Source organism: Bos javanicus, chromosome 11 (assembly GCF_032452875.1).
Source record: "Bos javanicus breed banteng chromosome 11, ARS-OSU_banteng_1.0, whole genome shotgun sequence".
In the NCBI taxonomy this organism is placed as follows: Eukaryota; Metazoa; Chordata; class Mammalia; order Artiodactyla; family Bovidae; genus Bos; species Bos javanicus.
Window position 1 is genome coordinate 93,892,028 of NC_083878.1, and position 17,624 is coordinate 93,909,651.

Consider the following 17,624-nt stretch of genomic DNA (forward strand, 5'->3'; position numbering starts at 1 on the left):
TGTTAAAACACATTTATGAAGCAATAAGCAAAGATAAGGGTATTTCCTCCTTGCTTTTTACCAGTCTGACCTTATACCTACTTAGTCTCAGTTTCTTGACTGCAATAGTGTAGGGTTGATGTTGGAGTCAAAGACATTTTGTCAGAGAGTTGTTTGCAGACTGTTATGAGCTTTAGAAAAGTATGCAGTGTATATACGATTGCTATTAAATGAAAATCTTTATTTTAATAACTAAAATTTATGTAGTAATTGTTCACTTGACAGAAGAATTCAACATAGGTGTAAGTAGTAAATTTTCCTGATGTCTGTACAGTTTGATATGATTTGTAAGCATTCACTTTATATATAACTTCAGGAGCAGTTGCATAAATAATTGGCACATTTTTAGCTGTAATCCATATATACTCTTGACTTTTCGTGTATATATATATATATATATGTGATCGTATTTTTTTTTTTCTTTTCTTTTTTTTTTTTTTTTAATTTTTTATTCCTTTATTTCTCATGTGTTCCCCATCCTGGACCCTCCTCCCTCCCCATACCATCCCTCTGGGTCGTCCCAGTGATCGTATTTTATAGTCTTATATTTTTACAACTTTTTTTTAAGGCAACAGAATGAGGATTAACTGTTATTTTTTTGGCATTAATGTTGTTGTTATTCTTTTCTTTAGGAATCTATGGGCAAAAGTTCAGATGGAAAGTCCTATGTTATTACTGGGAGCTGGAATCCAAAATCCCCACATTTTCAAGTTGTAAATGAAGAAACTCCTAAAGGTGGTGCAGATTGGTGACATCATGAACAGAAATTTTAGTCCCAAGAGGATACCCAAATCTTAGTTCTACTTATTTGAGAAATATTTAGTGTGTATCTAATTCTGATGAAACCAAGGAATTTGAATAGTTCTTTGAATTTATTATTAACTTTAACCTGTAAACAAAGTATTTTTTCCTCCCTCTCCTTTCTTCAATTTTTCTTTTCCTGCTTCCTCTTCTATTTACATGCTTATTTATTTACAGGCTTCTAAGTATGACTTTTTTGTGGAGCGATAATATATTTATATATCATTTCAAATTCAAAGGATATATAAGGAAAAGTAAAAGTCTGCCACAGTTCTAGTGTCCCACCCTAAAGGGTACCACTGTGACTAATTTCCTGTGCAGTTTTTCAGATATGCTATGCATAAACTTTTTTCAAGCTGTTCATACTTTTTCTGAATGTCATTTAAAACTTGTAATTTAATTATGTGAGCAAATATATTTCCACTTAAATTTGCTTCTCCCTTCTCTCTCCCTAGATAAAGTGCTATTTATGACCACAGCTGTTGATTTGGTAATAACAGAAGTACAAGAGCCTGTTCGCTTTCTTCTAGAGACAAAAGTCCGAGTTTGCTCACCTAATGAAAGATTATTCTGGCCCTTCAGCAAACGTAGTACTACTGAAAATTTCTTTTTGAAACTAAAACAGGTACTATACCTTCCTATCAATATAGAGGGGGAAATGAGAGAAGTCACTTCTGAGGCTGATTTATCATTAATACAAGCTATTAGTTAGATCTTTAAATGATCATGTGTATTTTAAATATATTAAAGAGGAAAGTTGTCTTTCATTTTTACCCACCTGTTTTTTGTTTTCTGCTTTTCATTTCTTCCTGAAGAGCCAGGTTTCTTTCTGGTCTCATTTGCCTTAAACCTGAGCAGCTTCTTCTAAAGGAATTTCTTTAGTGAACTGTCAGATTTCTTTATCTAAAAGTCTTTATTTCAGTTTTATTCCAGTAGGATATTCTCTCTGGATATAGGGTTCAGTTTTTTACTTTCAGCACTTATAGATGTCATCTCACAGTCTTGTGATTCTCACTGTTTTTGAAGAGAAGTCAGCATGCATTTATACTTGTAATGGGTCATTTTCTCTGGCTGCTTTTGATATTATTTTGTATCTTGGGTTTTTAGACCTTTAACTATGATGTGCCTAGGTGTGGTTTTTCTTTCTGTTTGTCTTCAGGTTTGCTGGGCTTCGTGAATTTTTAAATTTATTTATTTATTTTCTTTTCTTTTACCATTTTTTTTGGAAAATCTGACCCATTATTTCTTCCAAATTTTTTCTCTGGCACATCTCTCTTCTCTCTCCTTAAGGGATTCCAATCATACGTATTTTCTACCTTTTGTTATCCCACAGACCTCTGAGATTCTTTTATTTTTCCAAATATTTTTGTTTGTTGTTGTTGTTAGATAAGATACTTTCTGTTGACCTAACTTAAAGTTCACTTGACACTTTGTTTTATCATTTCCAATTTGTTGGTAACCTTATTCAATGAGTTTTTTTTTTAATTTCGGATCTTTTTTTTTTTCCGGGAATGTCCCTATGGTTTAATGGTTTCTGGTTTTTTATGTGATTACCTCCTTGATCTTTATTTTAAGCAGATCTTCTTACATATTCTTGAGCATAACTTTAATTACTTTAAAAATCTTGGGCTGCTAAATCTGAGTCTGGAGAGACATATTTTCATGTTTCTTTGTCTAGTATTTTGGGATTATATATTAGACACTTTAAATGCTTAAACTATAGAGATTATGTTATGGTCTTCTGAGTATTGAACTTTAAAAAAAAAAAAAAGTTAATTCGGTCAAACTCTATACTCTGTCATTCCTGTGGTGAGCAGCAGATAAAATTTCTGTTCCCTTCTTTTAGCCTTTTTTTTGGGACCCCAGTTGCTCCGCAACTTACTGCTCCTTTCTTTGCTTTTCGTTTGTCAGAACTCTTCGAAAGTAATCAAGTTCATGGTGACCTGAATTGCTGAATCCAGTGGTCAGTCTGAGTTTTCATCTTACTTAATGTGTCAGGAGCATTTAATACAGATAATTACTTCCTCCTCCTTAAATACCACTCTTTGACTTAGCCTTCAGAATATCTCAAATTTACCATGTCCAAAAAAGATGTCATTATTTCATCCCTCACCCGTAAAATACTCTGCTTACCTGTCTTTACCATCTCAGTTTATGGGCATCTTGTCCTGGTAGTTACTTTGACCAAGAATTTTACTCTCTTATTTTTTCACACACCAAATCCTGTCTGTCAAGAAATTCTGTCTATTTTTAAAGCATACCTAAAAGCTGACCATTTCTTACCACCTAGATTACGTTAACTTCATCCGAATCATTGTTTTTACTTGGATTATTGGAATGTCTTTTTCACACATCTCTATTTCTATTTTTGTGACGTTTTGATATATTATATTCTTAATATAGCAGCCTAGTGTCAAATTGCATGATTCTTCTGCTCAAATTCTCTAATCCTGTTTTACTCCATAAAATCCTGAGTCCATGTAGTGGGTTATATGACCCTATCTGATCTGCTGCCTATTGTAAACTAATTCCTCTTACTTCTTGCTTCCTCTGCTCTAACCATGCTCTTAGGGCCTTTGCTATTAACTGTTCCTTTTACTTCAGATGCTCCTCCCTGGATTCCACTGGCTATTATTCACCTCCTTCAAGTCCTCAGGTCTTCGGTTAGATTTCTTAGCAACTCCTCACCACCACCATTTAACACTGCAGTTTGCCCAGTTATCGACTGGTACTGCCAATTCCCTCTCTGTTGATAAAAAAGTGTTTTTTAATTTTTTTACATACAAGGGTGTTAGCTTCTAATATACTGCAAAGTATACTTTGTTTTTGGTTTATTAAGTGTTTTTAGTGTTAGAAACCTCCTAAGGCAATATTTCTGATCTCTTCACTGATACCCCAAACATCTTGAACATAGTTCTCCAAAAAATTTATGAATTTTATTTCATGTAACATTGAAATTCCATTATACAAGATTATAATATTATATGTGGATTTACCCAAATATACTTTTCTGTAGCAGTAAGTATTTTAGTTCCAGTGTGTCCAAGTTAGGCCTTTTGGTTATAGTTAGAAAAAGGTAACAAGCAGAACAGGAATTTCTTTTCAGCGTTATCTTAAGACACAAAGTAAACCTGGGTCCCAGATCTTCACTGTGACAGGAGCAAAGGATTATAGGATTATCATCTAGAACTTGGCTTTTGAGTCACAGTACATGGATCTTACCATTGACTAGCTTTAGGACTTTGAGCAAGCTCCTTCAACTCTCTGAGCCTCAGTTTACTCAGCTTTGAAATGGCAGTGATAGAATCTTCCTGAGAGCGTTATTGTGACAGTAGATGAGAAACTATATAACGTACTTGGAAGAGTTCCTGGCACATACATGTTCTTCATTCATTTTAGCTATTGGGAGGGATATCACTGGGACAGAAAAAAACACTTAAGTCATGCAATCAGAACAGCATTTTTGATTATTTAGTGGTTAGCTTCAGGGAAAGAATGCTTCAGAAAGAAAACCAATTTGCAAGCATTATTTTACAAGTTTAAAGAGTGGGTAGAAATGATTCTTAGTAGTTTCTAGAGTAAGCATTTGCCAGCAAATTAATTGTATATTTTTTAGTATAAATTTGTATATAAAAAATTCTTAAACAGGATTCTGTTTCTTTTATCTTAGTGAATATAAATAAGATTACCCTGATCTTGCTTTACCTTGAGGACGTATATTATACAACTTTTGATTCAAAGATTGCATAAGTTTACAGGAATATTTTTTCTGTGGTTTGATCTAGAATAATGTATCTAATGAGGCTAACAAATGCTAGCCAAAAATATAATGTATGCCTAAGACTTAGGCTGATAAACTATTCTAGACTCATTGCTAAAGTTACAAGCTAAACATAGGCTGAGTTGTCAATATTTTCTTTGCGAAAAGTTGAAGTTTATATGTGGAAGATGGGAGGACAGCAGGGAATTCCTAAAAATAATCTCTCATTTTTCTCCTTATTTGGATGTCTTGAGGGTAGGTGTGAGGGGTAGTCAGTTGAAGGCAGAAGAGAGAGAGTATGAAGAATTTGAATAGTTTTTTTCCTGTCTTAGCGCACTTAGGACACTCTTAATTCTCATTCATTCTAACATAATCTAAGTTTGTTAATTTCCGCTTTTACATTCTTTGCTTCAAAAATTCATAGCAGCTGCCACTAACTGAGGCCCTCTTGCGGCAATCATTGGACTAGCTACATTTTCTGTTTCGTAATTTCCATCAGATCAGATCAGTCGCTCAGTCGTTTCCGACTCTTTGCGACCCCATGAATCACAGCACGCCAGGCCTCCCTGTCTATCACCAACTCCTGGAGTTCACTGAGACTCACGTCCATCGAGTCAATGATGCCATCCAGCCATCTCATCCTCTCTCATCCCCTTCTCCTCTTGCCCCCAATCCCTCCCAGCATCAGAGTCTTTTCCAGTGAGTCAACTCTTCGCATGAGGTGGCCAAAGTACTGGAGTTTCAGCTTCAGCATCATTCCTTCCAAAGAAATCCCAGGGCCGATCTCCTTCAGAATGGACTGGTTGGATCTCCTTGCAGTCCAAGGGACTCTCAAGAGTCTTCTCCCACACCACAGTTCAAAAGCATCAATTCTTTGGCGCTCAGCCTTCTTCACAGTCCAACTCTCACATCCATACATGACCACAGGAAAAACCATAGCCTTGACTAGGCGAACCTTTGTTGGTAAAGTAATGTCTCTGCTTTTGAATATGCTATCTAGGTTGGTCATAACTTTCCTTCCAAGGAGTAAGCGTCTTTTAATTTCATGGCTGCAGTCACCATCTGCAGTGATTTTGGAGCCCCCCAAAATAAAGTCTGACACTGTTTCCACTGTTTCCCCATCTATTTCCCATGAAGTGATGGGACTGGATACCATGATCTTCGTTTTCTGAGTGTTGAGCTTTAAGCCAACTTTTTCAATCTCCACTTTCACCTTCATCAAGAGGCTTTTTAGTTCCTCTTCACTTTCTGCTATAAGGGTGGTGTCATCTGCATATCTGAGGTTATTGATATTTCTCCCGGCAATCTTGATTTCTTCCAGTCCAGCGTTTCTCATTATGTACTCTGCATATAAGTTAAATAAGCAGGGAGACAATATACAGCCTTGACGAACTCCTTTTCCTATTGGGAACCAGTCTGTTGTTCCATGTCCAGTTCTAACTGTTGCTTCCTGACCTGCATACAAATTTCTCAAGAGGCAGATCAGGTGGTCTGGTATTCCCATCTCTTTCAGAATTTTCCACAGTTTATTGTGATCCACACAGTCAAAGGCTTTGGCATAGTCAATAAAGCAGAAATAGATGCTTTTCTGGAACTCTCTTGCTCTTTCCATGATCCAGCGGATGTTGGCAATTTGATCTCTGGTTCCTCTGCCTTTTCTAAAACCAGCTTGAACATCAGGAAGTTCACGGTTCATATATTGCTGAAGCCTGGCTTGGAGAATTTTGAGCATTACTTTACTAGCGTGTGAGCTGAGTGCAATTGTGCGGCAGTTTGAGCATTCTTTGGCATTGCCTTTCTTTGGGATTGGAATGAAAACTGACCTTTTCCAGTCCTGTGGCCACTGCTGAGTTTTCCAAATTTGCTGGCATATTGAGTGCAGCACTTTCACAGCATCATCTTTCAGGATTTGAAATAGCTCAACTGGAATTCCATCACCTCCACTAGCTTTGTTCGTAGTGATGCTTTCCAAGGCCCACTTGACTTCACATTCCAGGATGTCTGGCTCTAGGTCAGTGATCACACCATCGTGATTATCTGGGTCGTGAAGATCTTTTTTGTACAGTTCTTCTCTGTATTCTTGCCATCTCTTCTTAATATCTTCTGCTTCTGTTAGGTCCATACCATTTCTGTCCTTTATCAAGCCCATCTTTGCATGAAATATTCCTTTGGAATCTCTGATTTTCTTGAAGAGATCCCTAGTCTTTCCCATTCTGTTGTTTTCCTCTCTTTCTTTGCATAGATCGCTGAAGAAGGCTTTCTTATCTCTTCTTGCTATTCTTTAGAACTCTGCATTCAGATGTTTATATCTTTCCTTTTCTCCTTTGGTTTTCACTTCTCTCCTTTTCACAGCTATTTGTAAGGCCTCCTCAGACAGCCATTTTGCTTTTTTTGCATTTCTTTTCCATGGGGATGGTCTTGATCCCTGTCTCCTGTACAATGTCACGAACCTCATTCCATAGTTCATCAGGCACTCTATCTATCAGATCTAGGCCCTTAAATCTATTTCTCACTTCCACTGTATAATCATAAGGGATTTGATTTAGGTCATACCTGAATGGTCTAGTGGTTTTCCGTACTTTCTTCAATTTCAGTCAGAATTTGGCAATAAGTAGTTCATGGTCTGAGCCACAGTCAGCTCCTGGTCTTGTTTTTGTTGACTTTATACAGCTTCTCCATCTTTGGCTGCAAAGAATATAATCAATCTGATTTTGGTGTTGACCATCTGGTGATGTCCATGTATAGAGTCTTCTCTTGTGTTGTTGGAAGAGGGTGTTTGTTATGACCAGTGCATTTTCTTGGCAAAACTCTATTAGTCTTTGCCCTGCTTCATTGCGTATTCCAAGGCCAAATTTGCCTGGTACTCCAGGTGTTTCTTGACTTCCTACTTTTGCATTCCAGTCCCCTATAATGAAAAGGACATCTTTTTTGGGTGTTAGTTCTAAAAGGTCTGTAGGTCTTCATAGAACCGTTCAACTTCAGCTTCTTTGGCATTACTGGTTGGGGCAGAGACTTGGATTACTGTGATATTGAATGGTTTGCCTTGGAAACGAACAGAGATCATTCTGTTGTTTTTGAGATCGCATCCAGGTACTGCATTTTGGACTCTCTTGTTGACCATGATGGCTACTCCATTTCTTCTGAGGGATTCCTGCCCGCAGTAGTAGATATAATGGTCATCTGAGTTAAATTCAGCAATTCCAGTCCATTTTAGTTTGCTGATTCCTAGAATGTCAACATTCACCCTGGCCATCTCTTATTTGACCACTTCCAATCTGCCTTGATTCATGGACCTGACGTTCCAGGTTCCTATGCAATATTGTTCTTTACAGCATCGGACCTTGCTTCTATCACCAGTCACATCCACAGCTGGGTATTCTTTTTGCTTTGGCTCCATCCCTTCAGTCTTTCTGGAGTTATTTCTTCACTGATCCAGTAGCATATTGGGCACCTACTGACCTGGGGAGTTTCTCTTTCAGTATCCTATCATTTTGCCTTTTCATACTGTTCATGGGGTTCTCAAGGCAAGAATACTAAGTGGTTTGCCATTCCCTTCTCCAGTGGACCACATTCTGGAACAATTTCCATAGTGATCCATATTCCATAGTGAGGATAGTGTTTATATTTTATAGATCCAAAGATGTAAAATAGATTTTATGGGATGTCATTTGAACAAGTTTTATACCATAAGCCTTCTAAGACTGTTAGCCAAGGTTCTTCCCATAGAAATGTACTTATTTTGTCTTTCTTTCTATAAGAGAATTTTGGGGATTTAAGTCAAATTAAACATAAGTTGAAATTTTAACCTCTTTGCAGTTTTCATTAGACAGAAAAGGAAACACTGCTACAGACAAAATTTCTCAAATACTCAATATGTAGTTTCTGGTTTTTGCCATAAGTATGGGAAAACATGGAGAAGGAAATGGCAACCCACTCCAGTATTCTTGCCTGGAAAATTCCATGGACAGAGGAGCCCGGAGAGCTACAGTCCATGGGGTCGCAAAAGAGTCTAACACATCTTAGCTACTAAACAGCTTGGAAAAACAATTATAGAAACGTTATTAAAAATGCATGTTTAAAAATTTATTCTTTTTCCTTTCCCTAAAATTATCTGGTGACTCAGTAGCTCCTTTTTAGCCTGGAACCCTTCCCAACTGTGGGAATTCCTATATTAAGATGGCATCATATTAGAGAAGAAACTTTTAAAATTAGTGAGGAAAGAAAGAGGAAGAAATGGTCCAAAGACTAGATTTTCCAACAGTAACATAAGGTGAATAAAAGACCAACTAATCATTCTTAAATTCTTAAAATTATAGAATTACAGAATTTGCATTGCTAAAGACACTGAAAGATATAAACGTCTGAATGCAGAGTTCCAAAGAATAGCAAGAAGAGATAAGAAAGCCTTCTTCAGCGATCTATGCAAAGAAATAGAGGAAAACAACAGAATGGGAAAGACTAGGGATCTCTTCAAGAAAATCAGAGATTCCAAAGGAACATTTCATGCAAAGATGGGCTTGATAAAGGACAGAAATGGTATGGACCTAACAGAAGCAGAAGATATTAAGAAGAGATGGCAAGAATACATGGAAGAACTGTACAAAAAAGATCTTCACGACCCAGATAATCACGATGGTGTGATCACTGACCTAGAGCCAGACATCCTGGAATGTGAAGTCAAGTGGGCCTTGGAAAGCATCACTACGAACAAAGCTAGTGGAGGTGATGGAATTCCAGTTGAGCTATTTCAAATCCTGAAAGATGATGCTGTGAAAGTGCTGCACTCAATATGCCAGCAAATTTGGAAAACTCAGCAGTGGCCACAGGACTGGAAAAGGTCAGTTTTCATTCCAATCCCAAAGAAAGGCAATGCAAAAGAATGCTCAAACTACTGCACAATTGCACTCATCTCGCACACTAGTAAAGTAATGCTCAAAATTGTCCAAGCCAGGCTTCAGCAATATGAAGAATATGAACCATGAACTTCCTGATGTTCAAGCTGGTTTTAGAAAAGGCAGAGGAACCAGAGATCAAATTGCCAACATCCGCTAGATCATAGAAAGAGCAAGAGAGTTCCAGAAAAGCATCTATTTCTATTTTATTGACTATGCCAAAGCCTTTGACTGTGTGGATCACAATAAACTGTGGAAAATTCTGAGAGAGATGGGAATACCAGACCACCTGATCTGCCTCTTGAGAAATTTGTATGCAGGTCAGGAAGCAACAGTTAGAACTGGACATGGAACAACAGACTGGTTCCCAATAGGAAAAGGAGTTCGTCAAGGCTGTATATTGTCTCCCTGCTTATTTAACTTATATGCAAAGTACATCATGAGAAATGCTGGACTGGAAGAAACACAAGCTGGAATCAAGATTGCCGGGAGAAATATCAATAACCTCAGATGTGCAGATGCCACCACCCTTATAGCAGAAAGTGAAGAGGAACTAAAAAGCCTCTTGATGAAGGTGAAAATGGAGAGTGAAAAAGTTGGCTTAAAGCTCAACATTCAGAAAACGAAGATCATGGCATCCGGCCCCATCACTTTATGGGAAATAGATGGGGAAACAGTGTCAGACTTTATTTTGGGGGGCTCCAAAATCACTGCAGATGGTGACTGCAGCCATGAAATTAAAAGACGCTTACTCCTTGGAAGGAAAGTTATGACCAACCTAGATAGCATATTCAAAAGCAGAGACATTACTTTGCCAACAAAGGTCCGTCTAGTCAAGGCTATGGTTTTTCCTGTGGCCATGTATGGATGTGAGAGTTGGACTGTGAAGAAGGCTGAGCGCCGAAGAATTGATGCTTTTGAACTGTGGTGTTGGAGAAGACTCCTGAGAGTCCCTTGGACTGCAAGGAGATCCAACCAGTCCATTCTGAAGGAGATCGGCCCTGGGATTTCTTTGGAAGGAATGATGCTAAAGCTGAAACTCCAGTACTTTGACCACCTCATGCGAAGAGTTGACTAATTGGAAAAGACTCTGATGCTGGGAGGGATTAGGGGCAGGAGAAGAAGGGGACGACAGAGGATGAGATGGCTGGATGGCATCACTGACTCGATGGATGTGAGTCTCAGTGAACTCCAAGAGTTGGTGATGGACAGGGAGGCCTGGCGTGCTGCAATTCGTGGGGTCGTAAAGAGTTGGACACAATTGAGCAACTGATCTGATCTGAAATACACTGTAGGGGTCTTAAAATGTTTTATAAATTTATTATTTTATAAATGAAGAAGCTAATGTCTGAAAGACTAATTGATGTGTCCAGTGTTCATAGACAAGTAATTAGTATAACCATCCATGTTGGAAACCCAAGCTTCTATCTGTGCATGTACTTGCTGTGTGTGTGTGTGCATGCGCATCTGTGCGTGCATTCAATCACATCTGACTCTTTGTGACTCCAGGGACTGTGGCCTACTAGTTTCCTCTGTCCATGTAATTTTCCAACCAAGAATAGTGGAATGGGTTGCAATTTCCTACTCCAGGGAATCTTCCCAACCCAGGGAGCAAACCCAAGTCTCTTGCATTGGCAGGCAGATTCTTTACCACTGTGCTGCCTGGGAAGCCTGTGTGTATGTATTCATGGGCATACTCACCCATATGCAGTATTTCACTGTACCTCTCAAGATAGAAAATGATTTCTGTGCTAGAACTCTTGAACTGCTAGATCAGGACCCACAGGTTACTGAACTATTCCTGAGATGTATGATAACTTGGTTAAGATGGTACTACTAGGTTTCTCTTTTGTAAAAGTAGATTTTTCTTTTTGTATTTAACAAATCATCTTGACTCCATATTTATCTGACTTCCAATGGACAGGATTGCTCTGGTCACTATTACTCAAAGGGGAGTTCAAGGTGAAGTGCAGGGGTTGTTAACGTTTATATAGTTTCTGGGGAAAAAAATTTTTAAGGTAATAAGTTATGTTGATCTTTGAACTATTTTAGAAAGAAATTAAGTAATGTTTTAGAGAATAATTTAAGCAAAAACAAAAGTAAATCCTTTGACCAATCTAAGCAGAATATTTGAAAGTTAAAAATCATAATTGCAAATTTAGAATGAACATATGTCATAGATTTTAATATAATTCATTAAGTAATGAGGGAACCAGTAAGATGGTAAAACTGGTTCCAAGTATTTGAGGAACTTGAATTTATATAGTCTTTTCTTAGGGAAAAAAAATTAGAACAAGATTGTTGGGATAGAAACAAAACTGTTTAATGTACTGTAGGTAACCTTTGGGTTATCTTTTCTGTTGTACAGAAATTATTTGTTTAGCTATTGGTCACAAACCTAGAGGTTAATATGTAATTTTACAGAGTCTGGGTCCTTTAATTAATAGTAAGTAATTAAGTCATTTGTTCATCTTGAAAATTTAATAATCCTTTGTACATGTTAAAACAGTCAGCACATCTGATCTGTGGGTCAAATCTGGCCTGACTGGTTTGTATAAAAAAGTTTTGAAACATAGTCATGCTCACTGTCTATGACTGCTCTTGTACCGTAATGGTAGAGTTGAGGAGTTGCAGCAGAGACTACTGGCCCACATAGACTAAAATATTTACTGTTTGGCCCTTTACAGAAAAGTTTACCAACTACTTAATTAAACAGTGCTTCAGAATGCTATTGAAAGGACCTGTTGCTACTATGTTAGTCTTCTAGGATTGGGGTAGTTTTTCTTAAGAATCCAAATAAACATTAAGAAGATGGTAATATCTGCTCTCTGCCTGATATTTCTAATGAACCTCTTATTGCCCTCCCCCTTCTGTATCTTTACTTCATGCATGTGTATCTTTCTCTTTGGTGTTGCTGCCTTTCTGTTCTAGTTTTCTCTCTTTATTTTCCTACAGTTCTGTCTTTTCATCCTGCTCTGTATTTCACTCTTTTTTTCCTCCTCCTTAAACTGACTGTAATATGGAATATTAATGTATGTAAATATTGTACTGGTAAAATTTTATATTCCCTACTCTTAATTTTTTTTAGATCAGTTTAAAATGTTATGTGCTTACCTCAAGATAAACCCAAAATACAAAACAATTTCAGTTATCAAAAATTTTGTGAACTCCATTGATCTCTTTTCTGTCATTTACCTCTCCTCCCACCACTTGTAGCTTTCAGTTGGAAGAAAAGTTACCTATTCTGTTATCACAGGCCAAAGGATTTGGTGGTAGGGGCATGGAGATAAGACATTCTTAGTTTTAAACTGTATGTTTTAGATTATTTCTAAAACATTTTTAATATACAGTTTTATATAGGAAACCTTGAGCAAAATTTTAACATAACTGGGAAGCTACCGAACAGTTAACTTTTTAAGTTAACTTACTAAATATTGGTAGTTGGATGTTTGATGATACAGTCTAAATACAGAAAATAAAATTGCAAAATTAGAATCCTATTCAGTAAATATCCTATTTTCTTAAGGGTTTTAAGCCTAAACATATGTTTTTCTGCTTAGAAAAGGTTACATTTAGTTTAAATATTAAAAGTAATACCTTTTTATTCTCAGATCCTATGTAAAATCAGAAGTAGTGCTCAATTTAGAAAAAATTTTTATCACTTGATAAATAATGTGTTTTCCTCTTTAAGATAAAGCAAAAGGAGAGAAAGAACAATACTGACACTTTATACGAAGTTGTATGCTTGGAAAGTGAATCAGAGAGAGAGAGGAGGAAAACTACAGCCAGTCCCTCCATTCGCCTGCCACAGTCAGGATCTCAGAGTTCAATGATACCTTCTCCTCCAGAAGATGATGAAGAGGAAGGTAAATTGTAGGGAGAACTTAATTTCTATTTTGGGTGGTGTACACAGACCATTACAGTTTTATCAGGGAAGTGATAAAGTGACATAGTGTTTTGAATACTTTTAATAAATGTTTATGAGAGTCTATGCAAAGGACTATGGGAGATAAAAAATGATTGCCATTGGACTTTCTTTGAGGTAATTATAGCCAAGTTAGAAAAAATGAGATTTATAATTAGTGCTTTTTTTAAAAAGAATCAGTCTCTGCTAGCTTAGTGAATTAATACAGCACATTTTTAGAGCAAATTTGACACAGCTTCTGCCTAAATAAATGTTTCCATCTCAACTGATTTATACATTATTGGATTTTCACACTGATAAATACTAGGAATCAACCAGTTCTTTTTTTTTTTTCTCCTCTCTCTTTTTCATGATTATGTCTGTGAATTGTTCTGTCAGTTCTGTGTCAGAGTGAGAAATGGAGGGAAGGAATACAGGAAAAATGAAAGTTTGGAAGGCATTTTGTACAAGAGCTTTATTTTTAAGGGCAAAACCAAGCTGATTATGAAAAGTCGTAAGAGGTATGCATCTATGTGAGGTTCACAGGGAGTGTTCTGGAAATTCATAGGAGAGAATTCAGTTTTCATTGTGGAGTATGTGGTGGAGCACCGTGACTCTTTTTTTAGCTGGAACTTTCAAAGTGCAGGGAGAATTCAGAGATAAATGTGCTGGTTTGGACACTTCTGGCTAAAAAAAGTACATTAACAGAAGCATCAGGGTGATAGGAATGTTTGATTGGGGTAGAAGAAATATGTGTCCATGATTATATGTACTTTTTCCAAGTTTAGAGCAAGTGCTGACTTCCCAATTCCTGTTCTTCCCCATAGCTTCTACTTTTCCTATAACTAATCAACTTAGGATCATTTATTGGCAATGTTAATGGCCACCAGTTGCTAGATGCTTAGTGTGGTAGACAGACACTTTGTTTATGAAGTAAGATAATACTTTGTTTATATAATCCACACAAATTCCTGAAAAATAAGACTTATTTTGAACATAAGGAAAGTGAGTTTGCCTAATGTCGCAGTATTTAGAAATTGGCAGGGAGGATTTTAATCCAGGTTTGTGAATTAGCAGTCTGAGCTCTATTGTGTTATCATCTATGAGCATGCATTCACATAAAGCATTTTGAAGTGCAAAGAAGGCACAAATGTTTTTGAAAAGTTAGTATACAGTTTAGAGTCTCCAGCAGAGACAATTTAAGTCATGTTTTAAGTCCAGGAAGGGTCAAATTGTTCCTCCTGTTTGAAATTGACCATATAACTGGTTCTGGAGACTTGCAGTTTTCCTTTGTGTCAACATTGCTTAAGATGCAGAGCAAATAAAAATTTACAGAACTTTCCTCCCTTTAAGACTTGGCAAAAGTTCAGAAAGACACACCATTTATTGTGAAACCAGAGACTGTTCAAATCTCCATATTATAGGTGTTAAAGGATATCTACCAGTTAAAAAGAAATTTGGGCCCAGCTAATAGATAACATCAAGACTGAGATGTAGTTCTAGTCTATAATAGGCACGGTGTTTTTAATATAATTGAGGGGATTCAGAAGGCCTCTGCTGACAGCACTTAGCTGGGGAGAGAGAAGGACTAAGGGCAGGTGGCAGTCCATGGGAGAATCAGGATCATTAGAACAGAAGCTCTGTAAAGGAAGAGAGTGTGTCCCTTTCTGTTCCATGTTGTTTCCGTGGTGTGTAGTCCAATTCCTGGTATATAATAAATGCTCAGTAAATATTAGCAAGATGAGTAGCCTTCCTAGATCCATTTCCATAGTGAAAAGTTAATGACGAGACTGCAGCCATACCATCTCTTCATTCTGTCTAATCCAGTGTACAAACCAGGGAACTTGGTCCTGTTGTGATGTTTGCTCCCTGAAAAGAAATGGCTATAGTCCTCTAAAGAGCCTCCTTATCCATTGGCCATTTGTGCTTACAGGGCAGGAAGCCAGCAGTTATAAAGGGGAGGTGTTCAGAGGCAACATTCTGAACACATCCAAACAATAAAAGAGAATTTTGTAAGATAAGTCTTCCTAATCTCTTTAAAGGAATTATCTCTTGTAAATTTTAATACATTTTAAAATAGCTGCCATCACCCAAAGACATTGTGTTATATTGACATTTTTAATGAGTGGAGAATTACTTGAGGCATTTAGAGTACGGCCAGCTCTGGAAAGTAGTGAAGCAGAGGGACATTATCTCAGTGCCCTTGAGCCTTTCTCTTTTCCTTATTCATCTGCAGAGGTCTCACTTATATTCAGTCTGTCTTCTTCCCGAACTCATTGTGAAAACTGCTGATAATGTTCAAGATATTATAATGTAAATAAATTTAGTAATAAATATCCTGGATTTCTGAACCTTTAAAATCAGTACAGATATACTATCACTAAAGGGATGCCAATTCATGATATAATCATCAAGCGATGTTAAGATCCAAACTTTTTTTTTTTTAAGATACAAAGTTTTTAAAGGCAGGTTAAACAAAAACATTTAGAAACAGCATTGATTGAGTTGACATGGAAACAAGTACTGTTTTACCCAACTAGTGCAAATGTCAGTTGGAAAAACCATTTTGGGAGGCAGTTGGTCATAAGTTTCAGAATCCTTAAAAGCATACATTTTTTAAACTCAGGAAGTTCCCTTCTGGGCATATACCCAATAAAAACAATGAGATCTGTTCATCCTAATACTATTTGTAGCAAAAAGTTGAAAACTCCCTAAGTGTCCAACAGAAAAGATTAAGTAAGTCTTATTTTCCCACTACTTTCATTACTTTTTTCATTTCTCTCACATTCCTTTATTATCATTATCACTTTTTTTCATTGTCTTTAAATCTTATAATCCTTAAATTTGTATTCAGATTTACATTTCCTGATTACTTGAACAAAGTTTGAAATGATTCATCTTGGTCCTTTTTAGAAAGTATTTTTATGCTTTCTATTAATCCATGCCAGTATAGAAAATTTAGAAAGTCATAAAAACATAAAAGAGGAAGGAAAAAATCATAGCTCTATAAGATTTAGTTCTTATTTTAATTTTATGTGCACTTAATATTTTGCCAAATCATTATGTTAAAAAGTGTCAACACAAGTTTGGATTGTAAACGTATATCAAAATTTATTCAAATACTCTCTGCTTTTCTATTTTGGAAGCTTATGCATGTGTGTTTTGTGCTTTTAGCTGTTATACGTAAGACTGCTATATATTTTCATGTGTGACATTGTTTGCTGTGAAACAGGTAAGAGAACATACCATACTTTGAGTCCTATCATTTTATAGTCATATGGCTCTTTTTTCAGTTGACATTATATAGGCATATATAAAAAGCAAGAGAATTAAAGAGTTTCAGCAACATTCCACCTAGGGCCATTTTTACTTTTCTTGTATTTATGACTATATGCTTAGAGAGAAGTTATGATACTGTGCTCCCAATGAAATCTTTCAAATTTGACTGTTACATTTCCAGGTCATTCTTCTGGCTAGCATAGCTACCTCTATTATCCTTTTTTGTGTGTTTTGTTTATTAAAGATAACGATGAGCCTCTCTTGAGTGGATCTGGTGATGTATCCAAAGAATGTGCAGAAAAAATTCTTGAAACATGGGGAGAACTGCTATCTAAATGGTAAGTTGTGATAGAATAGTTCTCCTTTCCAGTTCTTATGTTATGGGTAGGGAATTTTGCCAAACATTTTTCAGTTTTGGAGCTGATAATAAAAACCTAAGTATGAGGTTCACATTCGAGAATCTCTGTTGGTAGAGGTTTATAAGGGTAATGAAGTCGTGAAGATCTGAAATCAGCTTTCAAAATATCAGAAACCTAGTAAGCTTTCAGTGCTGCAGAAATATTTATGCAAACATGGAATCCATGGAGAAAATAAATAAGGAAAGAAGTCACTTATATTGAAGTGGGTAGGAATTGCTGATTGGTTAAGATAATACACAGTAGTTAAGGCAATACACAGTAATCAGGAAAGCTTAGAAGATACTCACACAATGCATAGAACCATGATAGAGACTGCAGTGGGATTTTTCCCTATCTCTGTTATATGCCTCAAGTGACAGAGCAGAATGTTATAAACATGGTATATATTTATTGCTCTACCAATTAGTAACACTTGTAAAATTCAGGAATTTCTCATCAGCTCAAGAGACAGTTTGATGACAGTGTTAAGAAATATCCTATAGACTGTCTAAAAAGAGTACACTTGCTTCAGGTAATCTATTAGTGAAATC

General features: G+C 36.5%; 1 protein-coding gene across 5 annotated transcripts in view; it reads left to right on the plus strand.

Annotated features, from left to right (window-relative positions):
- RABGAP1 (RAB GTPase activating protein 1) overlaps positions 1-17,624 on the plus strand; it is a 169,158-nt gene that overhangs the window by 57,921 nt on the left and 93,613 nt on the right. For all 5 annotated transcript variants that reach the window (XM_061433454.1, XM_061433455.1, XM_061433453.1 and 2 more), the window contains 4 exons: positions 672-774; positions 1,296-1,465; positions 13,184-13,358; positions 16,920-17,013. In XM_061433454.1, the coding sequence (XP_061289438.1) occupies positions 672-774; positions 1,296-1,465; positions 13,184-13,358; positions 16,920-17,013 (542 nt within the window). The remainder of the gene's footprint in view (positions 1-671; positions 775-1,295; positions 1,466-13,183; positions 13,359-16,919; positions 17,014-17,624) is intronic.